The 22212-nt window shown below is 61.6% G+C and overlaps 3 protein-coding genes across 6 annotated transcripts; 1 reads left to right on the top strand and 2 right to left on the bottom strand.

The window, feature by feature from the left end:
• Positions 1–200: 200 nt before the first annotated feature.
• On the bottom strand, positions 201–3676 carry LOC116791577 (mitochondrial ubiquitin ligase activator of nfkb 1-A-like). Of its 2 annotated transcripts, none has more exons than XM_032697737.1 (5): positions 3593–3676; positions 2963–3093; positions 2645–2732; positions 2447–2567; positions 201–1671 (listed from the first exon to the last, which is right to left on the bottom strand). In XM_032697737.1, exons 2-5 carry the CDS (start codon positions 3074–3076, stop codon positions 975–977), a joined length of 1020 nt encoding a protein of 339 aa, XP_032553628.1. In that variant the 5' UTR covers positions 3077–3093; positions 3593–3676; the 3' UTR covers positions 201–974. The 2 variants fall into 2 exon arrangements, with proteins under 2 accessions (XP_032553628.1, XP_032553629.1); XM_032697738.1 differs by lacking the exon at positions 3593–3676 and adding an exon at positions 3442–3564.
• A 556-nt stretch (positions 3677–4232) lies between these two features.
• On the bottom strand, positions 4233–12616 carry ECE2 (endothelin converting enzyme 2). Of its 3 annotated transcripts, none has more exons than XM_032698286.1 (19): positions 12507–12616; positions 10743–10832; positions 10218–10362; positions 9813–10028; positions 9614–9738; positions 9323–9469; positions 9181–9246; positions 8821–9009; positions 8300–8442; positions 8057–8171; positions 7672–7782; positions 7380–7478; positions 7215–7292; positions 6916–7019; positions 6514–6624; positions 6116–6183; positions 5300–5490; positions 5115–5210; positions 4233–4992 (listed from the first exon to the last, which is right to left on the bottom strand). In XM_032698286.1, exons 1-19 carry the CDS (start codon positions 12546–12548, stop codon positions 4816–4818), a joined length of 2313 nt encoding a protein of 770 aa, XP_032554177.1. In that variant the 5' UTR covers positions 12549–12616; the 3' UTR covers positions 4233–4815. The 3 variants fall into 3 exon arrangements, 2 of the variants coding, with proteins under 2 accessions (XP_032554177.1, XP_032554178.1); XM_032698287.1 differs by having other exon boundaries at positions 10743–10829; XR_004358890.1 differs by lacking the exon at positions 4233–4992 and adding an exon at positions 5866–5924 and having other exon boundaries at positions 5117–5210.
• Positions 12617–14489: 1873 nt separating this feature from the next.
• On the top strand, positions 14490–21784 carry PSMD2 (proteasome 26S subunit, non-ATPase 2). The gene is made up of 21 exons (XM_032697455.1): positions 14490–14656; positions 15346–15402; positions 15773–15937; positions 16183–16304; positions 16680–16904; positions 17008–17166; positions 17448–17592; positions 17779–17839; positions 18093–18239; positions 18409–18515; positions 18905–19032; positions 19112–19199; positions 19528–19690; positions 19787–19888; positions 19976–20121; positions 20339–20422; positions 20555–20723; positions 20819–20913; positions 21074–21200; positions 21288–21406; positions 21488–21784. The coding sequence occupies exons 1-21, from the start codon at positions 14522–14524 to the stop codon at positions 21668–21670; spliced, it is 2727 nt and encodes a 908-aa protein (XP_032553346.1). The 5' UTR covers positions 14490–14521; the 3' UTR covers positions 21671–21784.
• The last annotated feature ends 428 nt before the right edge of the window (positions 21785–22212 follow it).

The following is a 22212-nucleotide window of genomic DNA, read 5'->3' as shown; positions in this document are numbered from 1 at the left end:
CTGCCACCCCCCATTCAGGGCTGCATCCTGAGGAGGTGCACCTGGGCTCCTCTGTGCACCTGGGCCAGCTCCCTGGGTAGGCAGGGAGGTGGTAGTGCCCACCCATACAAGGTGAGAGCTTTGGCTCCCAGTGCATCCCCCCAGTGCCCACCCAGGCCCCTGACTCAGAGGCACAAAGGAAAAGGAGAGGCCGAGCTTGGCTCCTTGGCTTTATCACTCCACATACCACTGCAAGCCGTTCCTGCACCTGGTCCTGTCCGGGAGGTGGGCAGGAAAGCTGGGTACAGCAGGGCTGGACATGAAGGCAGGCTCTGGGGCACCCCAGTGCTGTTCTCCTACTCCAGAAGGAGAGTGGAAACCCTGCAGAGGGACATAGCCCCCCTCCCTGGGTGGTAGAGCAGCTGGCAAAGAGGCTCATCGTTGCCAGCCCCTAGGTGTCCCCAGTGCAGTCTGGGCAGTGGCTGTAGGCACATGGATTGGGGTGGTAGGACAATAGTGGTACCAAGGTGTGCCACTGCAGTGGCTCAGAGGGGTTTGGGTCTCTGCTGTGTCTCACCAGCCCTGGTCTTGCCCTCATCATCCTCCCAATAAAACCACACGCTGGTAAAAAAAACATAAGGGAGAAGTCCTGCATGGCTTTGAGTGGGTCACAGCTGGGAAAGGGGCACAGGTCCAACAGCTGGCAGCCAAAGGAATTCCCCAGCATGGGGCTGGGGTTTCAGCTCCTGACAGGTGTTGTGTAGGTTTTCCTCAAGCCTTCATGTTTAGGGGGGTCCCTCTGGCAGATAAAGGGAGGATGAGGAAGCTGTAACTCCCCCTGCCCTGCCCTCCCTAAGGCAGATTACGGGCCACACCAGGACCCCTCCCTCCCAACAGGAATCACACAACTGCACACGAGGGGACCGCTGAGATTTCTGCAGGCTGCAGGCTTGGCTTGGTTCCCACTGCCCTTCCCTGGGCACGCCCAGGTGCTCTCAGGCCTGATAGAGGGGCACCACACGTTCAATGGGCCCCCTGCAGATGGGGCAGAGGCGGGTGGGCAAGGCCTGGAAGCAGCGGAAGCAGCAGCAGATGTGGCCGCAGCCCAGGAGGACGCACTCGCGGGGCCGTGCCAGGCAGATCACGCAGGAGTCCTCGGGCGCCCCGTCCCCGGCCTCCTCCCCATCCAGCTCCTTGTCCTCCTGCTGCTGCTTGGGGCGGGAGCGGCGGTAGGCGCGGCACAGGGCGTGCAGGAGCACGGCCAGCCCTGCCACCGCACACAGCACCGCTGCCCCCTTCCAGAGCCCACTGGCTGACTCCAGCTCCGACAGCACCGTCTGCCAGTCCCCAAGGCACAGGAAAAACTCCCCCCCCCAGGCCGGCGGCTGCAGGTGCAGGGAGCCGTCGGGGTGCAGGGACAGCTCCCCAATGCCTGTCAGCCCGGCCCCCACCCGCAGCATCTCCTCTGTCTCCAGGATGCCCTTGGGTTTCTCCCCGATCAGGTACTGGCCCAGCAGGTCGCGGAAGCCATGGGTTGGCTGCTGGAAGCGCTCGTACACCATCTCCAGCGGCAGGCAGACAGCCTGGAGTGGGCTGTCCACGCTCACCTGCGTCACCGCCTCGGTGCCTGGCGAGGCCAGCAGGAAGGGCACGGTGTAGATCTGCTCCGAGAGCACCCGTTCGCTCTCGCTCCTGCAAGCAAACAGGGTTGAGATGTGGACAACAGAACCACAGAATCAATTAGGTTGGAAAAGACCTCTGAGATCATTGAGTTCAATCTATGACTGAACACCACCTTGTCAACTAGACCATGGCGCTAAGTACCACATCCAGTTTTTCCTTAAACACCTCTAGGGATGGTGACTCTACCACATTGTGGCGGTGGAGCCCCCTGCTCCTGCTTTCTGGGCAGCCTATTCCAATGTGTAATCACCCCTTCTGTGAAGAAATTCTTCCTAATGTCTAACCTAAGCCTCCCCTGGTGTAGCTTGTGGACATTTTCTCTCATCCTGTTACTAGTTGCCTGGGAGAAGAGCCTGACTCCCATATGGCTACAACCTCCTTTCAGGGAGTTGTAGAGAGTAATAAATAATGTCACACCAGAGCCTCCTTTTCTCCAGGCTAAACACCTCCGCCTCCCTCAGCCACTCCTCATCAGAGCTGTGCCCCAGACTCTTCGGCAGCTCTGTTGCCCTTCTCTGGACTCACTCCAGTACCTCAATGCCCTTCCTGAATTTAGGGGCCCAGAACTGGACAGAAGACTCAAGGTGTGGCCTCATCAGTGTTGACTACAGGTGGATTATCACTTCCCTGGTCCTGCTGGCCACAACATGAAGGAACTCCTAGGGGATGTTCCCAAGCATAGGGACTAAAGTCTTTAACCAAGTTATTTTCTGCTTCTCAAGCGGCCCCAGAGTCTGGACTGTCTGGTGCAAGCCCCCCCCTGCAGTCCCTTCCCATTGCTCACCAGCTCCGGGCCAAGCTGTTCCAGATCAGCCGATGCTCCTTCAGCAGCAGTTTCTGGATCACGCCCTGCAGCCCCTCATGGTAGTGGCTGGTCAGTGCAGCCTGGGCTGGTAGCACTATGCCTAAGGACAAGGGATGCATCACAGATGAAGGAGAGTCCTGCCCTTGTCCCTGGTGTGGGGCCACAGGGGGTTCTTACCTTCCAGGGCAACATAGGGCAGGCATCTCCCCTCAGTTGCAGACACCAGGGCTGGTAAATCATCATCGACCTGGAGCTTTGGGGCCTCCTGGAAGAGCAGGGACTGAGTGTGAGCATAGGCAGGTGCAGGCAGAGGGCGGGCCAAGCATGGCTCTGTGGAGATCTCTGGTAGGATGTAGCCTGCTCAGTCCTTAGTGTCATAATGCTGGCAGAGAATGCAGCAGGCTGCAGCCATCAGTGAGTGCACCCAAATCAAAGGGTGTAGGGCAGTGGGGAAGGGAGAGCGGGCAGGAGAGAACATCTGAGGGATGGGGCTACCTGTATGCGTGCCACAACTTTGGCTTTCTTCCTGTACATGTAGTAGAAAAGGCCAGAGAAGGCAAGGCTGGAGCCCAGACACAGCAGCTCCCCTGGTGTGATGGGGATGTCCATGGCTTGGGCAGCAACGCCTGCAAAGTGAATGTGTTGGCTGGGGAACAGGGCCATGTCACCCAGGAGCAGGGACGTTCCACAGGCACTTTCCCCAGGGCAGGGACCTCTCTGCACCCCTGTCTCTAGGAGCACGGACATCCCACCGCCTCTTTCGGGACATCCCAATGCCCCTTTTCCCACGGCAGGGACATGCCTGCCCCTCTGTCCCCAGGGCAGGGACATCCCACTGCCCCTGTCCCCAGGATGCCACCTCTGGGCTAGGCCCGTCCGCGGCCCCGGCGAGGGCAGTTCAGCTCCGGCACCCACAGTTGCCCGATACCCGGCCCGACCTGGCGGCCCCGGCCCAGCCAGGACCCAGTGCCCACCGTGTATTGCACACAGGATCGGGCCGAGGCCCAGCACCCGTGACCCAGCCCAGGGCCTGGCCCAGGGTACCACCCAAGCCCGTCCAGGCCCGGTGCCCCCCCTCCGGCCCGGCCCGGTCCCGCCGCCGCCCCGGTCCCGCGGCCCCCGTACCCCTGAGGCGCCCAGGCCCGGACCCTGGCCCCTCGGCGCTGCCTGCTGGGAAATGTAGTCCGACCCCCGCGGCGCGACGGCGGGGCGGGCCACGCCCGAACTATCACTCCCAGAATTCCTCGCGACGAACTACAGCTCCCGTCGTGGCTTGCGCCGCTCGCAGGCAGGACCACAACTCCCGGCAGCCCTTGCGAGCTCATGCCAGTCGCCGCGGGTCCCGCGGGGTCCCGGTGCCGGCGGGTCCGGGGGACCTGGTGCGGGGCTGCGGACGGGCTGTGCGGGGAAGGACCGGCCAGGGCGGGCCTCGGGGGCTCCGGGAAGGGACTTGGGGGCGGCTCGGCCCCGGGGCAGGTTGGAGTCACCCGTGCTGGGGGCAGCGGGACCCTCCGGCTGGGCTTTACCGGGCTTTACAGGTAAAGCCTGTGCTTCTGACTCACTCCCTCCGGCCCTGCCGTTCTTCCCCACACCTCTGCTCCCCTCCCTCCGTCCATCCAGACATCTCATCTCCACTCTTCTCCCTCGGTCCCTCGGGATGTCTTAGCTCTCACGTGTCCCCCCAGACTTTGAGTCACACCCCCCCAGCTCCAGATCCCACCTCTCTCCCAGCCCCGACACCGCCAAGGTCCCCGAGCTGCTGGAGTAAGTGGAAACTGCTTTTATTCGTTACATAAACTCGGCGACAGCCACCCACACCTGAAGGCACCAGAGTCCCCGCTGCCGCCCGCTGGTCCCAGCAGAGGTGGATGGGGAAGCCAAGCTGGATCGGGAGTGGACAAGGGAAGTGGGGAGCCGGGTGGCCCCCAGTCTCCATTTCTGGCAGGCTGCGGGGCAGGAGCGGGGGTATCTTGGCTCTAGTGCTTTCCCTGGGACCCCTCTGACCTGCCCACCTGCGAGGGGGGGGATGCAGTGCAGGGAGACGCTGAGCTGTGCCCGACTCAAGCACATCAGGGTTGGGGGCAGAGTTGCGTTTTGGGGGTGCTACAGCCTCTCTGCCGGCCGTGTCCAGCCCCAGGCTGTGGATGGGGCTGCGGTGGGTGCCTGGTGTGGGGCCGTGTGTGCCGGGGAGGGGGCAGAGGTGGGGTCTGCGGTTTGTGCACAGGAGGGGAACCGCGACAGAGCGTGACCTCCGCTCTCTGCCCGTAGCCAGCTCTAGCGCCAGCGAGGGCTGGGGGCGGGGGCACAGCATGGCATTGTCCCCTCTGTCCACAGCACCCTCCCCCTCCCTACCACACCTCACAGTGCTTGCCGGGGTTCATGGGGGAGCCCAGGGGGCAGCCGAAATGTTCGACAAAGTCCCGGGAGTTGCTGAGGGTGCCGATGACACGGTACTTGTCGGGGCTGTGGGGGTCGGTCACCAGCCCTTCATGGGAGCTCTCGGGTGTCCGGACGGAGCACCACACCTGGTGGAGCGGGAGTAGCCTCAGAGATGGGGACAGAACCCCCAGAGCAGCTGTGGGGGGCTGTGGGGTGGCTCTGAGCAGCCAGGGAGGGACAGAAAACCCATCACCCTGCTCAGCCCTACCTGTGCAAAGCCCACGAAAAAAAGCTGGTGGTTGGTGAGTCCCAGGGCTGGCAGACGCTTCTCCTCCCCGTTCTTCTGCAGCCAGGACTTGTATGCCTGCGGGAGAGCTGGCCTGAAGCCCCGGGGAGGGACAGACGGGGGGGGGGGGGGGGCGGTTCGTGTCCCCTCCGGGCGGCAGCACTCACGTTGTAGGCTGCCTTGAGCCCGCCGTTGTCAGCGATGTTCTCGCCCAGCGTCTGCCGCCCGTTGACCTTCTCGCTGTGGACTGTGTAGCGGCCGTACTGCTCGGTCATGCACGCCGTCCGGTTCTTGAAGGCCTCCAGGGAGGAGTTCTGCCACCACGGCCGCAGGTTTCCCTCCTTGTCGTACTCTCGTCCTGCGGGACCGAGCCGTGGGGTGGGGTGGGACCAGGGGGTCCCGAAGCAGAGTGGGGGGGCGGTGGGAGAGCGCCAGGGGATGCCGGGGGACCTGGCGCCTTGGGTCCATGCCATGGGGGGATGGTGTCCCGCAGTCCCTGCTCTGGGCAGGCTCTGGTTGGGGCGCAGCTGCGCACTTGGGTCCCCAGGCATCCCCCGGTGCCTTCCCACTATCCAAACCCAGATCTGTGATCCCACATTCTCCCATTGACCCCATGTCTGCTCCGGGGCTGTGGTGAAGGCACAAAGCAGAGCGGATGCGAGAGGGACCCGCCCCGTGCCCCGCGGGGAGGAGGGTGAGGAGGGGACCGGGGCTGCAGACACCGTGTCCTCACCAAGCGGATGGAGCGAAAGCTGCACAGAGAAGCCGGGGGGAGGTGTCGGCGGGTGCCACCTGGGGAGACAGGACGATAGAAGGGGGGGTGGCCGGGGGGGCACGAGCACGCACGATGCAATGGATGGCAAAGCGGGACCCCTGTGCACCCAGGGCACCCCTTGCCCATGCCGAGGGCAGGGGCGGGTGTGGGGCTGGGGAGGGCAGGAAGGTAACAGGGGTCAGAGCTTGGGCTGCCCATGGGCTCTCACCTTGGTCGTCGAACGCGTGGGTCAGTTCATGCCCCATCACCACGCCGATGCCACCAAAATTAAGGGCTCTGTGGGGCCATGAGAAAGAGCCAGGTAAGTACAGGGGGTGGTGATGCTGGTGTTGCAGTCTGCCTCTGTCTGGCCACCCCCTCCACAGCCTAGGCACCTGACCAGACTCTTTTCCAGTTGGAACCCAGCTGGGAATGAGTCTTACTGGGGACACTGGTGGCCCTAAGGGGACTTTGTAGGCTGTCTTGGCTGCAGGATGTAAATCCTTGCATGATGCTTAAGCCCCCCAGGGCTTTCCTTTGTTACTGTGGGTGGCTCTGTGGCATGCTGGCCCCAATCCAGCCCATGCCCCCCCCACCCCCAGGAGGTGTCCCCCATGCCAGGCTCACTTGGGGTGGTTGCGGGCGTAGAAGGGGGCCTGCAGGATGCCAGCAGGGAAGACGATCCCATTCTTGGTGGGCAGGTAGTAGGCATTGACGGTCTGCGGTGTCATGCTCCATCTGGGGCAGGGAGGTGTGACAGGGGACAGGCAAGGCTGTGTCACCTCTCACCCAGCCCACCACCCTCCTGTGCCATCACGCACCATGGCTTCCCTGTGCCACCCTACCCGGGGCTGGTACTTTTACCCCCATCCTGTGACCAAGGGACCATGTCCTGGGGATAAGCTACAGCCACCACAGGTGACCTACAGTGCTGTGCTACCCCATGGGGGGACCTCCTCCCCACTGAGCCAGTGCCACCCAGGCACCCCGATGTCACATCCTCTGTCCCCCCCAGGCCCTCCCCCTTACTGGTCGCGGTTGGGGGGTTTCCGAAGCTGGTCAGCCATCACTTTGGCAGAGAAATTGTAGAAGTTGAGCATGTTCTGGAAGAAGGAATCTTCAGAGACCTCGTACTGGTGAGGAGAAGGAGGGATCAAGAGGGGCCCACTGAGATGGTTCCCCACACCCCGGCCAGGATGCATTTAGTACCAGAGTGGCTCTGCACAATGTCCCAAATGCCTGACCTTGCGGCCCTGGCCACGAGACAGTGACATTGCCCCACCATAGGGCCCCTCAGGGCTTGGTGTGAGCAGGGACCAGCCCCCTACCCCATCATAAACATCATCCAGCTCCTTGTTGTCCAGAATGAAGTCAGGGAAGCCAATCATGTCATAGATGGCATCTGCCTGTGTGGGGAGAGGCCCCGACAGTGAGATGTGGGGGCTTACTGGGAGGAGATGAGGTCTCACACCCACTTCCCTCCCCGGAGTCACCTTCTCCTTTGCAGCCTGCCTGGTCTTCTCATCCATCCAGTCCAGCTGCTCCAGAGACACCTCGAAGGCCGCCCGGATCTCGCTAATCATCTCCTCAGCCTGGGGAGGGGAGGGAATGAAGGCCCCCTACCCCCACCAGCCCCTTTGTGGGGAGAGAGTAGACAGGACACAACCTCCCCAGGGCTGGGGGTCCCAATTCCCAGCTCCCCACCTTCCAGCCCTAGGACTGGAGGGGAAACGGGATTCCCAAGGATGGTGATGGGGAAGGGGGTGGGGGCAGAAATGTCCTCACGATGGCCTTGCTGTCCCGGTCAAAGGTGGCTTTGACGAAGAGGGAGCCCAGAGCAAAGCCCAGTGTGTCATCTGTGTTGGAGATGCAGGTTTGCCAGCGGGGTGTGCAGGACTGTGGGAGCGAGATGATGGTCTGTGAGATGCCCAGCTCACTCCCCTGCTCCTCTCCCTTCACCCAACCTGGCTCAGCCTCCTCACCAGAGGGGAGATGCTCAGCAGTTATACCCCCATCCCAAAAGATGATCCCTGGCTTCCCTCTGCAGCATCCAGGGCTTAGCATCCCAAGGACATCCCAAGGGCATCCCAAGGACATCCCAAGGGCAGAGGAGGTCCTGGCTGCTTCCAGGCCAGGAGCAGAGGGGGCTGGTCCCAGGACCCACTGTTACCTTCCTGGTGCCATAGAGTGTCTCCAGTAGCCTCTCCTGGGCTGTCTCAAAGCGCTGATCCAGGCTGGAGACCGTTTTCTGCACCAAGTTCCAGATCAGGTAGTTGTTCAGGATGCTGCAAGAGCAGAGATATGCCACAGCTCACTACAGTCTGTGGGCATGTGCCAGACTCCAAGCCACTGACAAGCCCAAAATGTGCCCCTGCCATGGGGGGGCATGGCTGAGGGCACGCAGGAGCCTCACCTCCTGTCAGTGTCATTGATGAGGTCAGAGACCTGCTGGAGGTAGGTGTCCCCATACACCACCACGGGCTCCGTGTCCGCCAGCTCCAGTGGGGCCAGGGAATAGGAGAGATAATCCAGCCAGTCAATGGCAGGGGCCAGCACCTGGAGGGGACATGAGGATGTGGCACCAGGTGGAGGACCCCCTGGGGCAGGGGGCTGTGCTCTCTGGGAAGGTCCCAAGGTCCCTCACCACACCAGATCCCTCACTGCCACCAAGCACCCTTCCTGTTGCTCTTAATGCTGCAGGACAAGGAGGGGACCCCTGGATCCTGCTGTGCAAGGTGGTAGCTCCTCCCAAATCCTAAAAACTGGGTAGGTAAGCATCTCACTCCAGCACCCAGCACATGTCCCAAAATTGATGGGGCTACCCAGGGTGTCCTGGAGGGGGGGAGCAGTGGGCATGGACCCCTTGGTGTCCCAGTGGACAACTTCCCATATGTCCCTGGAGGGTTTCCCCAGACTGTGCTGGGCTGTGCCCACCTGCAGCTCGGCAATGTTCATCTTGTGGTAGATCTTCTCATCGTCCCTCCGCTCAGCCTGGGGCACGGTGATGTTGGCCAGCTGGGTTTCGAAGTCCAGCACCTGCTGCATCTGGAGGCGGGTGGGCCCTGGGGTGCCCCCCAGCAGCGTACCCAGCTCCACCATGTAGTCCAGGTAAGCTGCCAGAACCTGCCGGACCCCAAGCCCTCACTCAGCGCTGGCTGCAGCTCGTTCCACCTCCCCGGGGTGAGCACCCAAGGGGCAGGATGCAGGTTCCAGGTGCATCCCAGAGCTGCTCACACCCCATTGCCATGGCTTTCCCTGATTGCTGCCAGCAGCGTCCCCAACACCCAGCCTCACCCTCTCGTTGGCGGTCTTGTTCAGATAGTAATCCCGGGATGGGAGGAAAAGGCCTGACTGGTCCACCTGGGGAGAGAGAGGAGTAGCATAGACAGCCCAGTCCCACCTGGTGCCTGCCACCCCTCGGTGCCAAGGTGCCAACCTGGATGATGTTGCTGTTGGAGCTCTTGGAGTCTGCACCCACATACACTGTGAAGAAGGGGGTCGCACGGTACGTGCCTGACACGCTCTTGAGTACCTCCATGAAGCTGGTTTGGTTCCAGGAGCCAGTGATGTTCCATCCCCCAATCTGCTGGCAGACAGACCTGGCACCTCAAGGAGGGATGGGGTCCATCCCCAAAGGCTGCTCCCTCCCCAGTTACATGAAGAGCTGAGCAGAAGATATGCTGGGCTGAGCCCTGACAGCTCGGCTCACATGTGGATGTCTACCCACCTTGTCAATGAGCTCCATGAGGGGCTGGGAGCCCAGCTCCTCTATCCTCTGTTCCTTGAGACAGGACAGGTAGTACCGCTGTGTCTTCCGCTCTGCCTCGCTGCTGGAGTTGAAGGTGGCATTCTCTGTGGAAGGCTGTGAGTAAGCCCCAGGGACACAGTGGCCACCCCCTCAGTGTCTGTGACCCCTTGGTGCCCACCTAGGAGATGCTTCATGATGGCCTGGTTCTGGTCCCAGATGCTGTTGAAGGTGCTCCATTTGGAGCGCCCATTGGGCAGTGGGTTCCTCTTGATCCAGCCCCCACATGAGTACTGGTAGAAATCCTGGCATGGGTCCGTCTCTGTATCCAGGGCCTCCAGGATCTTACTGGCCACCCGGATGCAGGCAGCCGTCAGGCACGTGCTGTGAGAGGGATCTGGCAGGGAAGGCATGCCTGTGGCTGGGCAAATGGACTGGGGGAAACCGAGGCACGGAGCGGGGCCAAGCCCTGCCTGCACACCAGGATAGGCAGAGCACCCAGAGCAGGTGCCTCAGGCTTGACCCATCACTCCTCATCCTCCCATGTCCTCCTGGGTGTGGGGACACCACTGTCAACTCCCCCTACCTCTCTGGTACTGAATGGCCAGGGTGATGACAGCGACGCCAAGCAGCAGGGCCAGGGAGACGGCGACGGCGCAGAGCACCAGCTCCAGCTGGCTGCGCGAGGCCAGGCGGCTCAGCAGCGTCCCCGTCCCCTTCCGAAACCCCACCTGGGCAGGAGCAGGACCTGCCATCGCACCACGGGAGGACCAGACATCACCACTCCCCCTTCCCTCCCCTGCCGCTCTCCGGTGCCTGGCGTGGCTACATGAGAAGGTGGGGACCAGGGCATTCCTCCCTACCACCCCTGGCAAGCTGGTGGTGGGTGCTGGCAGCCCCCCCAAGCCACAAGGAAGGACAATTGTCCAAGCACACTCTGTGCCGCATCTTGGCTGCCTCCCAGCACATCCCTGGGGACAGCCAGGTCTGGCTTGGCTCCCAGCCCTTCTCCCACTGCCCACCTGGCTGCAAGCAGGCTCTGGCTGAGGGTGAGGGGGGAGAGCAGGGAGGATGGAGAGGGGAAGGATGGAGGAGTTGGGGCAGACCTCACCTCCATGCTGTCTGGAGAGGCGCTGCCATCCCCTGCTGGCTCCGGCCCCTCCTCATCCTGCAGCGTGGCACGCTTGTAGTTGGGCATCTGCTAAGGGATGGAGCGGGTTGGGACAGGGGCATGGGGGGCGGTCACCCGCCCTGCCACACCCTTGGGCTCTTATGGGGAGGTGGGCAGTGTCTGCTCAGTGGGTACAAAGAGGGGCAAGGCAGCCCCTGACCCCCCTTGGTGCTCCTGAGTCTCCCTCAGAGGTTGTCCCCAGCTCCGGGTGGCTCTGGTGAGCACTGGGAGAGCTGCTGGCGGAGCTTGGGGGCTGCCACTGGAGCATCCCTCTGCGTAGCCATAGCAGCTGTGTGGCATCAGCCCTGCCGACAGGTGCCACATCGCCACGGAGACGTGGTCCCCGTCACCAAGCAACTGTTGCCTAGTGCTGCTGTCTCACCCCTCCTCCCCTGCCTGGAACTTTCCATGCAGATGTGCATCGATCTGAAACATCTGGAGGCACCTCCTGCCCCATCCTAGCCCTGGGGATGACCAGGGCACAGGACAGAGTGTGTGAGGAGAGAAGGGGCACTACAAGGGTGCCAGCCATCAGAGCAGGGTCCCCCTTATCCCTGGCCTTACAGGGCAGTTTGCACGGACCCAACCGTGAGGGCTGCTGAGGACTCAGCCAAGAGGGAGCTGGTGAAATTGAGTCAGCAGCATTGGAGGGGGGGATAAGCTAGAAGAAAATGCTGGGGATTTTGGTAGAATAGACTCAGCAATGCTGCTGGTAGTAAGCTATCCTTAGGCTTCAGAGTTAACGCCTCGGTGGCTTGTGGATCACCCTCCAGCCTGTGCTACAGAATGAAGTGAACACCCAGGGCTGCCTGTGAGGCTGGTGTCGGGGGCCAGGAACGAGCCAGGGTGGGACAGATGATGTGCGGGGGGTGAAGCAGAGTGAGTGCCTCATGCCTAGCTCTGCCCACTGCCACACTGCTGAGATGGGGAGGGGGCATTGCCAAGGGCTGCCATGGGACCGTGGGATTGACAGTTGCCAAGAACCCCCCACTAGGGTGGATTCCTGGGAGATACTGGCATTAGGAAGGATTGTTCAGCATCCTGCAGGAGCTTGGCCAGTCAGGCCCCCTCCACTGCCCCACCTCCCTCCAGTATGCTCCTCTCTTCTCCTGGGTGGTCCTCAAACTGGACAACAGCCGGCACCCCCTCTCCAGCATTCTTAAGGCAGGAGAAGGATCTAGTCCTGGGGCTCCTCCTGCCCCCTCTATGGGGCTGAGATGCGCAGGGACAGGGCTTCCTGCCCCCTCCAGGAGTGCTCTCTTGTGGGTCACCCTATGAGCAGCATCATTGTACCCCAGGTGGACTTCATGCCTTGATGGAGCAGGGTCTGTGGGGCCATGTCCAAATCACCCTGGCTCCCTCTGTTCAACCCCAGCCAGGGGTCTGGGGGGGCCTTCCTCCCCCAGCCATGGAGGACAGGGGACCCTCTAGCCACTCAGTTCCCTTAGCCCCGTCCCCATGCAGCCCCTGCATCCCTCAGGCTCTCACTGCCCTGTAATCCCCCATCCCTCCCTCCCACAGGTTCCCGAAGCTCGCCCAGCGCTTCCAGGTCCTTGAGCCCTCCAGCCTCCGGTCTCTCCTGTGCCCGGGCCCCCTCCTGTCCCCCTCGCCGCGCCCCTCGCCGGTCCCCCCATTCCCCTCTCCTCTTGCCCCCCTCCCTGCCCATTGCCCCCACCCTACCCCTCCGCTGCTCCGGGCACTCACGGCGTGTCCGAGCTCCTGGAGGGCCACGTTCATCCTGGCCATCCCGGGCCGCCTCCTGCCTAGCTCCGCTCCCCGCCCGGGCCGCGCCGGGCCCCCGTCGCCGCCGCAGCGCCGCCTGCCTCCGCCGGCGCCATGGCCCGCACCGGGCGCCGCGCTGCCGCCAGGACAGGCACCGCCACCACCGGGATGGGTCGGGGCCGGGACCGGGCAGGGATGGAGTCGCGCCGGAGGGATGGAGCCGCGGGGTGTGGGACCGGCGGCGCGCGGACCACAGGCTCCGGGCGGGGGCGACGAGCGCCGGCGGCCCGGGAGGGGCTGGAGCGGGGGCACCGGTGCCCAGCCCCGTCGCACCGCTCCGGTTCGCCCGGCCCGGCCCCACCGCCAAGGTCACTGCCGTGCGCACGAGACGAGCTCCTCACCGGCACCCGCACCGGTATCTGCACCGGCACCGCACCTGCACCCCCAGAGAGCCGCAGCGGCACCTACAGCCTCCCCCAGCGACACCGGCACTCGGACCGGCACCCACACCGGCACGGGCAGCACAACCCAGCCTCACACCGCAACGGGCACCGGCACACGGACACACGGACCGGCGCTGGGCTTCAGCACCCGGGGAGGCACATCAGCGCCACACAGCACCGGTTACTGACTCCGGCAGCGGCAGCGGGTGGTAACGGTGCAGAGCCGCGGCAGCATCCCCTGCTCCTGTACCCGGGCACACGCCCCAGTGCACCAGCACCCGCACAGGTGGATTCACACATGCACACTGACATCCCATCTTGGGTCTCTAAAGGATGGCACCCCGATGTCACCCTCAGGCCCGTGCCACAGCACACGCACCCAGGGGTTCACAGCTGTGGTGCTGTGGGAAGGCTGTGGCTGTGCACTACTTCACATCCTGCCCTGACACCTCCCAGCCCTGTGTGACCACCTGCCTGGGATAGAGCATCGCTGCAGGTCGCCTGCTCAGTGCCTGGGGTGCTGCCAGGCAGTTCCTCAAGGAGCACAGCCTGGGGTGCTGCTCGGGAGGTTAAGGTGTCCCCCAGGATGCTTGGTGGGGCTGGGTGAGGCAGGGCCACCTGCACAAACTGTGGAGCCAGGGCACATGAGCAGGAGCTGTGTGTGTGCACGGGGTGCCCATGGGTGTCTGTGGCAAGAGGGGCCCCACCGAGCTTGCCAGCCCCAGGGAATGCCACTTCACTTGCCTGGCTCAGGTGGTGGCATGCCCCGTGCCAGGGTGGCAGAGTCCCAGGTCCCCGGCTGCCAGTGCTCCCTGGCAGTGCCAGTGCTGCCGGTGTCAGTGCTGGTGTCGGTGTCAGTGTTGGTGCTGATGGCAGTATCAGTGCTGCTGTCAGTGCCAGTGTTGGTGCTGGTGTCAGTGTCAGTGCCAGTGTCAGTACCGGTGTTTCAGTGTTGGTGTTGGTGCCATTGTCAATGTCAGTGTTGCTGTTGGTTCCAGTGCCAGTGTTGGTGTCAGTGCCAGTGTCGGTGTCAGTGCCGGTGTTGGTACCAATGTCGGTGCCAGTGTTGGTGCTGATGGCACTGTTGGTACCAGTGCCGGTGTCAGCGTCAGCGTCAGTGTCAGTGCTGGTGTCAGTGTTGGTGCTGGTGCCAGTGCCGGTGTCGGTACCGATGTTGGTGTCAGTGTTGGTGCTGATGGCACTGTTGGTACCGGTGTTGGTGTCGCTGTCGGTGCTGGTGCCAGTGTCAGTGTCAATGCCGGTGCAGGTGTCACTGTGGGTATCAGTGTCGGTGTCACTATTGGTGTAACTGTTACTATCGGCGCCACTGTCGGTGTCACTGTCACTACAAGTGTCACTATCGCTGCCGGTGTCACTGCCGGTGTCCCTGTCGGTGTCACTGTCACTGTCGGTGTCACTGTAGGTGTCTCTGCCGCTCCCGGTGCTCCCGCACGTGGGGCCGCCCCGCCCCTCGCCCGGCCCCGCCCCAGGCGCGCGGCAGTGCCGTCACGGCGCTGCGCAGGCGCGGTGCAGCGGAGGCGCGGCGGGGCGAACATGGACGCGGGCGGTGGCGGCGGCCAGAGCCGGGTGCAGGGTGGCCCTGGGGCGGGAGGCGACGAGAAACCCACGCCGCCCTGGGGCCGGGACCGTCGGGACCCGCCGGCCGGGCCCGAGAAGGAGCAGGAGCTGGTGAGCGCCACCGCGTCGCGAGCCGCAGCTGAGTCACGGCTCGGTCGGGCCCGCGTCACCGACGGGGGCGGGACGTCATCCCACGTCACGGGGGCGGCCGGCATCCCTCCGGGAACGGGGCGTCATCCACGTCACGGGGGCGGCCGGCATCCCTCCGGGGACTCCCTCCGGCAGGGCACCGTGACGTCGTGGGGTGCCCGCATGACGCAGCTGAGGGCTACCGGTCCTGGGAGGGGTGCTCAGGGGTCTCGGTGGAGCGGGATGAGTGGGGCTGTGATGTAACCAGGGTGTGCATGTGACAGTGGGCACTACGGAGGTGTCCCCACTTTGCCCAGCACGGGGGTGACCTTGGCTTTGGGGGTGCCCATGGGCTGGGGGGCGCAGCCTCTGGATGAAGGTGTCCCTCCGAGGGGCCGTGCCCTGACGTGCCCCTCTGGGTGTGTTTTCACAGAGCACAGTGTAATGAGGGAGGCACATCTCACTCCCTGGGAATGGGTGGTTTGTCTGGGAGGGTATCCCCAGTAACATGAGCATTGCTCCACCCTGGCAGCCCTGGGGCAGGATAGTGCCCTGAACAGGGAGTGTGTCACTATGTCCTAGTCCCCCTGCGGCTTGGGGCAACACTGCGCTGTCACACTGAGACTGTGCTGGACACCCTTAACTCTGCTTTCTCCTGTGCATTTTGGCAGTCTGAGGAAGACAAGCAGCTGCAGGATGAGCTGGAGATGCTGGTGGAGCGTCTGGGGGTAAGTCTGTGCTGTGCCCCTCAGCAAGGGGTCCTGGCCAGGACTTGAGTCCATCTGTCCCTCCATTATGGTTGTTCCTTGTGCGGTGGAGATGGGGAGTTTGATTTTGAGTGCGGCCCCTCCTTGTCTGCTGCAGCCTGTCCCCCAGCCTTGCTACCTGTTTGACCTGTGCCCAAGGGACCTCTGTGTCCCTGGTGTGTGGGTGGCTTTCTGCCCTGCTGTGCCCTCCCTCCCCAGTTCTTGGGCTTCGGAGGCAGCTCAGGGCAGGGGTTTGTTCTTCTCAGGGCCGTGGCTGTGTTTGGGGAGGACTGGTGCAGTGGTGGCTCAGGAACCAGCTCACAGGGCCCTGACAGGCAGCTTCCTTCTGCAGGAAAAAGACACATCACTCTACCGGCCAGCCCTGGAGGAACTGCGGAGGCAGATCCGCTCCTCCACCACCTCCATGACCTCCGTTCCCAAACCCCTCAAGTTCCTACGGCCCCATTATGGCAAGCTGAAGGAGATCTATGAGAACATGGCTCCAGGAGAGAACAAGGTAAAGGCTTTTGGCCCCACCATCCCATGTGACTGGAGCGACAGTACTGGGGCAGGCAATTGCAGAGCTCTCCGGACCCTGTGGTCTAAAAGCAGCCTCTGTGACTTGCTTCAGAGGATTGTTACTTGCTAGGACAGTAGCTTTGCCACCTGTGATGGCTTGTGGAACAGGGAGGTGTTGTGTCCCTGGCTGCCCCTAATTCCCTGAGCCTAGCCTGTGTCTGGAGCTCTGCATTCTTCCTGCAGCGCTTTGCGGCCGACATCATTTCTGTCCTGGCCATGACCATGAGTGGGGAGCGTGAGTGCCTAAAGTACCGCCTGGTGGGCTCCCAAGAGGAGCTGGCATCGTGGGGGCACGAATACGTCAGGTAAGCCTGAGTGGGAGCAGGGCTTGGGGAAGGACAACGGCTTGGGGGGATTTCCTGGAGCGCTTTGGCTCTGGCCTGTCTGGGATGCATCCTGACTTGCTGGACATGTGTTTAGCTGCCCCTGTCACACCTGCACATGTGTCACTTCATGCTCTATCCACAGTGATTTGCTAGCTGCAGAGATCTTGCTGCCATGGCCTCCAAAATCTCTACTCTTAAACCTGTTCCTGCTCTGGGCTTGTCCCCCATAAGCTCTGCAGAATGTGGAGTCCCTATAAATAGCACACACCCTGGCTAACTGGCAGCAGCTGCTCCCCATTCTCATGGCTCAGTGAAACTATTTTCTGTGGTGGTGATGTCTCTTTGTCCCTGCAGACACTTGGCAGGAGAGGTGGCCAAGGAGTGGCAGGAGATCGATGAAGCTGACAAGGCTCAGAGGGACACACTCCTCACCCTGGTCAAGGAGATCGTCCCCTACAACATGGCCCACAATGCAGAGCACGAGGCCTGTGACCTGCTCATGGAGATTGAACAGATGGACATGCTGGAGAAATACATCGATGACAACGCCTACTCCAAAGTGTGCCTCTACCTGACCAGGTGAGGGGGCTCAGCAGGCTGAGGTGCTGGAGGGGGCCTGGTCCCTGCTGGGCTGAGATTGCCCAACGTGGTCCTCACCCTCACGCCTGTCTCCTCCTCAAAGCTGTGTAAGCTATGTTCCGGAGCCTGAGAACTCGGCTCTCCTGCGCTGTGCTCTGGGCATCTTCCGCAAGTTCAATCGCTACCCTGAAGCCCTGCGCCTGGCTCTGATGCTCAATGATGTGGAGCTGGTGGAGGACATCTTCACCTCCTGCAAAGATGTGTAAGCAGAGACGTTCCCTATCCTCTGTTCTGCTCCCTGGGGTCTTCACCCATTGTGGGGCACATCTTCCCATCTGGGCAGAACTGGGTTGGATCCTGCCACCGCTGGAGGTGTCTGGGGGTTCAGACAGAGACTCTTGTCCCTGAAGTCAGGATGAGCAGGAGTGGGTTGTCTCTGTGTGCCTCTAGGCAGGGCAGGTTGGCTCAGCCTTTGGTGAACCTGTGTTTGTGCTGGAGTTTGTTGGGGTCTGGGCACTTGGGAAACCTCTCCCATCTGCACAGAGTTGTCCAGAAGCAGATGGCCTTTATGCTGGGCCGCCACGGCGTCTTTCTGGAGCTGAATGAGGATGTGGAGGAGTACGAGGACCTGACAGAGATCATGTCCAACGTCCAGCTCAACAGCAACTTCCTGGCCTTAGCCAGAGAGGTGAGTGCCCCAGCTGGGAAAAGCACCCTGGGCTGCCTCCAGCTGTGGCTGCCCTGGCTGCTGGGCTCCGTAGCAAGATCTGAGAAGAAATCCTTCATCCCTATGAGCTTGGCCAGACGTCTGGAGAGGTTGCCACTGTAGGGTGTGCTGGCCAGGAGATAACCCCCTTCTCCCTTGTCTCTGCAGCTGGATATCATGGAGCCCAAAGTGCCGGACGATATTTACAAAACCCACCTGGAAAATAACCGTAAGGGCTTGTGTTTTGGCCTTTCTCATCCCTGCCTATGGGGAGTTCCTGGGGCTGCAAGGCACCTCTGTGCCAGTGCAGTCAGCTGTGTATCCCGAGGTGGGCAGATGGCCTGCCTGTGGTCTCTGACCTGTGGATTTGAGCTTCTCCTTCCTGCTGGTGGTGGGACAGGTCTCGTCCCCCTGTGGTGCAGGATGGCTGCACGGTAGAGGGCTTCTCTTGCTGCCTGGCTCACCCTGCTGTCCTTCCCCAGGGTTCGGGGGGAGTGGTTCCCAAGTAGACTCAGCCCGGATGAATTTGGCCTCCTCCTTTGTGAACGGCTTTGTGAATGCTGCCTTTGGACAGGACAAGCTGCTGACAGATGATGGCAATAAATGGTTGTACAAGAACAAGGATCACGGTGAGGGATCTGTCTGGGCAGGGGCTTGAAGATGCCCCTATGGTTGGGGTCACTTCTGGGAGCCTGCTGAAAGGGGGCTTGTCATGCTGGCCCATGTCCCTGGCTGCCAGAAGCCCCAGGCAGGGCACATCAATTCAGGGCTGATGTGGGCCCTTCTCTGGAACTGCAGGGATGCTGAGTGCTGCAGCCTCACTGGGCACAATCCTGCTGTGGGATGTGGATGGGGGGCTCACGCAGATCGACAAATACCTGTACTCCTCGGAGGATTACATCAAGGTCAGTGACTCTGATCCTGGCTCTATGCGTGGGGCAGTCCTGCTGTGAGCTGGGTGTGCGACTGGCTGGGATATTGGTCATTGCCTTGGTCCACTGTGTGGCTGAGCTCCTACATGGAGAAGGGTTGGATACCCTGTGTCCCAGGCTTTTGAGAAGCTCACAGCAAGGTGAGGAGCTCTTGGGGACTGCCTGAGGCACGTTGGGGTCCCCTTGTCACAGGAATATGAGTTTTAGACTGATCAGCTGGATCCAGAGTAGTGTTGCCCACTTAGTATCAACTTGCCCATCCTGGGGGGAGTGGGTGTGATGTGTGGGGTGACATCAGTCACTGGCTGGGAGGGTGCTTTGTGTGTTGGTGGCTGGTGCATGACGGTGCTTCTGCCTTGCAGTCTGGAGCCCTCCTGGCCTGTGGCATCGTCAACTCAGGAGTGAAGAACGAGTGTGACCCTGCCCTGGCCCTCTTGTCTGACTATGTCCTCCACAACAGCAACACCATGAGGATTGGAGCCATTTTTGGGTAGGGGCCCGGCCCCAGCCTCCCTGTGCTGTGCAGGGTGGTGCAGTTCCCCACTCACACCCCTCTGGATTCTCCACAGGCTGGGGCTGGCGTACGCAGGCTCCAACCGTGAGGACGTCCTGACTTTGCTGCTACCTGTGATGGGAGACTCCAAGTCCAGCATGGAGGTAGGGGATGAGGCAGGGTTTGCCTGCAGTTGGTGCTTCCATATCCAGTCTCCAGCAGCTCCTGGGAATGTAGAGTCTGTCCTGCAGCTGGTTTTTGCTCCCAGAGCAAGGCTACATGTCTCTGCTCGGTGCTATGCTGTGCCAGAGCATGACCCTATTTTCCCTACCTGAGCTGCTACCATGATGGGATTGCAGCAGATGTGGGAGGGTAGGAAACCATCAGGTCTCCCAATAGCCCAAATTTTTGCATGAAGTGGGGACCAAGGGTACCCAGTACCCAGCTCACTCTGCGCTGTCCCCGTCTATGACGTCTCCTCTCCTTTACCAGGTGGCTGGTGTGACCGCCCTGGCCTGCGGGATGATATCAGTGGGCTCCTGCAATGGGGATGTCACCTCAACCATCCTCCAGACCATCATGGAGAAAACAGAGCCGGAGCTGAAGGACACGTACGCCCGCTGGCTGCCACTTGGCCTGGGCTTGAACCACTTGGGTAAGGCTGGGCAGTGACAGTGGCTCATGGGTTGGGGGGACAGGGTGGGAGCATCCCTCCCCCATGGTCCTCTAACCACCACGCCTTCCTTGGCAGGGAAGGGAGAGGCAATCGAGGCCATCTTGGCAGCGCTGGAGGTGGTGTCAGAGCCGTTCCGCAGCTTCGCCAACACACTGGTGGACATCTGTGCCTATGCGGGTGAGTTGGGCTGGTCAAGGTGGGGGGAGGCAAGAGCAGGTCCAGGGCCCTCTGCCTGTTGATCCTGGTCCTCCACTCTCTTCCCAGGCTCAGGGAATGTTCTGAAGGTGCAACAGCTCCTGCACATCTGCAGTGAGCACTTTGACTCCAAGGAGAAAGAGGAGGACAAGGACAAAAAGGACAAGAAAGAGAAGGAGAAGAAAGAGAGCTCAGCTGACATGGGGGCTCACCAGGTGGGGAAATATGGGATTGGACCTGTGTCTCTGGAGCAGGAGTGGCTTTGGAAGGGTCCCGAAGGCCCTTGTGGGGTCAGAGCTGAAGGAAAACAGCCCCCAGCAGCATCCCCTGCTCTCCGTGTTCCCCTGGGCTCGGATGGGCACAGGAGCTGTGAGAACTTGGGTGTTGGGCTGGGTGCTCTCTGTCTGGTGGTCAGTGCCCGTGTTCCCGCAGGGTGTAGCGGTGTTGGGGATTGCGCTCATTGCCATGGGCGAGGAAATCGGTGCGGAGATGGCCCTGCGCACATTCGGCCACCTGGTGAGTGACATCAAGGGTACAGCATAGAGCTGGGAAGGGACCTGAGTATAGAAAGTGGGTATTGCCTCACATCTCAGTAGACCTTACTGCACTTGGTGATCTGGGTCTAACACACACTGCCTTTCCCTGCAGCTGCGGTATGGGGAGCCCACCCTCCGCCGTGCTGTGCCCTTGGCCCTGGCACTTATATCAGTCTCTAACCCCCGGCTCAACATCCTTGACACCCTCAGCAAGTTCTCCCACGACGCTGACCCCGAGGTCTCCTACAACTCCATATTTGCCATGGGCATGGTGGGCAGTGGTAAGCCTGGGGACAGCCTGGTTTAGGGCTTGTCTGGGGGCAAAGTGGGAGACCTGAGCCGTGTACTCTACTCTGCCTCACCTCCTTGTCCCCAGGTACTAACAATGCCCGTCTGGCAGCGATGCTGCGGCAGCTGGCCCAGTACCACGCCAAGGACCCCAACAACCTCTTCATGGTGCGGTTGGCCCAGGTGATGATCCTGCACTCACTGCTCGTATGGGGAAGGTTGGAATCCCTGCCCTTGGTGGGAGAGGGGAGTGGTGTCCTGGGGGTATCACCCTTCTGGGGCAGGGCTTGGTGTCTCAGGCATTACGCTGCCACTCTCTCATGTGCTTTCGCTGCCACACCAGGGCCTGACCCACCTGGGCAAGGGGACGCTCACCCTGTGCCCATACCACAGTGATCGCCAGCTCATGAGCCAGGTGGCTGTGGCTGGGCTGCTGACTGTCCTCGTGTCCTTCCTGGATGTGCGCAACAGTGAGTACCGTGGGCTCCATCCCCCCAGCCCCCTCTGCCCCACAGGGTGGGCATCGCTCAGCCACTTTACTTCTGTCTCTCCTCCAGTTATCCTGGGCAAGTCCCACTATGTTCTCTATGGCCTTGTTGCTGCCATGCAGCCCCGCATGCTTGTCACCTTTGACGAGGAGCTGCGACCTCTGCCTGTGTCGGTTCGGGTAGGACAGGTAAGGGGCAGCCAGAGCTGGGGATGGGGTGCTCTGATGTCCCTCGGTGTCCACAGCATTGACTTTGCTCTTCTCTCACAGGCTGTGGATGTGGTGGGCCAGGCAGGCAAACCCAAAACCATCACTGGCTTCCAGACTCACACAACACCAGTACTGTTGGCACATGGAGAGCGGGCAGAGCTGGCCACAGAGGAGCACGTGCCCGTGACGCCCATCCTGGAGGGATTTGTTATCCTACGCAAGAACCCTAACTACGATGTTTGAGCCAAAGGGGGTTTGGGGGGTGGGTAGGTGGTTTGGGACGGGAGGGAAAAAAAATAGTTGGTTTTTTTTTTTTTGTTACTGAGAGTCAAGGAAATAAACTAGGCGGAGACTCTAGTGCTGCTATCCTCTCCTTGTGCTGGGAGTGTCCCTGCTGCCCATGGGGGCCAGGCACAGTGCAGACCCCGAGAAGCAAGAAGTGAACACAGAGTTGTGGGGTGCCATGGGTGCTCCTGATCTTCAGCACCTGCCTGTTCCTGTGTGTGTGCCTGGCCCAGCCATGTGTGCTGGCAGTGTGCAGCTCCCCTGAGCCCAGCGCTGCCTGTCCCTAGCCAGGACTGCCTTCCTGGGGTGTCTTGGCTGGCAACTCCCAGCTTTCAGCTGTCCTCCCAGATGCATTGGGCTCTGCCATCATTTGGTGCTGCTCCAGAGCTGGCACTGGAGTTAAAATCGGTCTTGGGGTGGGATGAAAGCCACAAGGGAAGTATTTTTAGGAAAGAGGAAAAACCCTGTCCTGTTTCCAAAATTGACATTGTCCCCACCCT

Source organism: Chiroxiphia lanceolata, chromosome 10 (genome assembly GCF_009829145.1).
Source record: "Chiroxiphia lanceolata isolate bChiLan1 chromosome 10, bChiLan1.pri, whole genome shotgun sequence".
Taxonomy (NCBI): Eukaryota; Metazoa; Chordata; class Aves; order Passeriformes; family Pipridae; genus Chiroxiphia; species Chiroxiphia lanceolata.
Note: the sequence above shows the minus strand (reverse complement) of the source record. Positions and strands in the feature narration are given on the sequence as shown.

What these genes read in the sequence shown, in the direction of transcription:
- ECE2 (XM_032698286.1), bottom strand. Translation starts at nt 12,548, where the DNA reads ATGGCCAGGATGAACGTGGCCCTCCAGGAGCTCGGACACGCC. An exon ending in ACAAGACCGCCAACGAGAGG is followed by an intron (nt 9,010 to 9,180) that starts GTGAGGCTGGGT and finishes GGGGTCCGGCAG; the next exon opens with GTTCTGGCAGCTTACCTGGA. An exon ending in TTTTCGTGGGCTTTGCACAG is followed by an intron (nt 4,993 to 5,114) that starts GTAGGGCTGAGC and finishes CCGCTCCACCAG; the next exon opens with GTGTGGTGCTCCGTCCGGAC.
- LOC116791577 (XM_032697737.1), bottom strand. Translation starts at nt 3,076, where the DNA reads ATGGACATCCCCATCACACCAGGGGAGCTGCTGTGTCTGGGCTCCAGC. An exon ending in GCCCTATGTTGCCCTGGAAG is followed by an intron (nt 2,568 to 2,644) that starts GTAAGAACCCCC and finishes CCTTGTCCTTAG; the next exon opens with GCATAGTGCTACCAGCCCAG. An exon ending in AACAGCTTGGCCCGGAGCTG is followed by an intron (nt 1,672 to 2,446) that starts GTGAGCAATGGG and finishes GTTTGCTTGCAG; the next exon opens with GAGCGAGAGCGAACGGGTGC.
- PSMD2 (XM_032697455.1), top strand. Translation starts at nt 14,522, where the DNA reads ATGGACGCGGGCGGTGGCGGCGGCCAGAGCCGGGTGCAGGGTGGCCCT. An exon ending in TTCACCTCCTGCAAAGATGT is followed by an intron (nt 17,167 to 17,447) that starts GTAAGCAGAGAC and finishes CCATCTGCACAG; the next exon opens with AGTTGTCCAGAAGCAGATGG. An exon ending in AGGATTGGAGCCATTTTTGG is followed by an intron (nt 19,033 to 19,111) that starts GTAGGGGCCCGG and finishes GATTCTCCACAG; the next exon opens with GCTGGGGCTGGCGTACGCAG.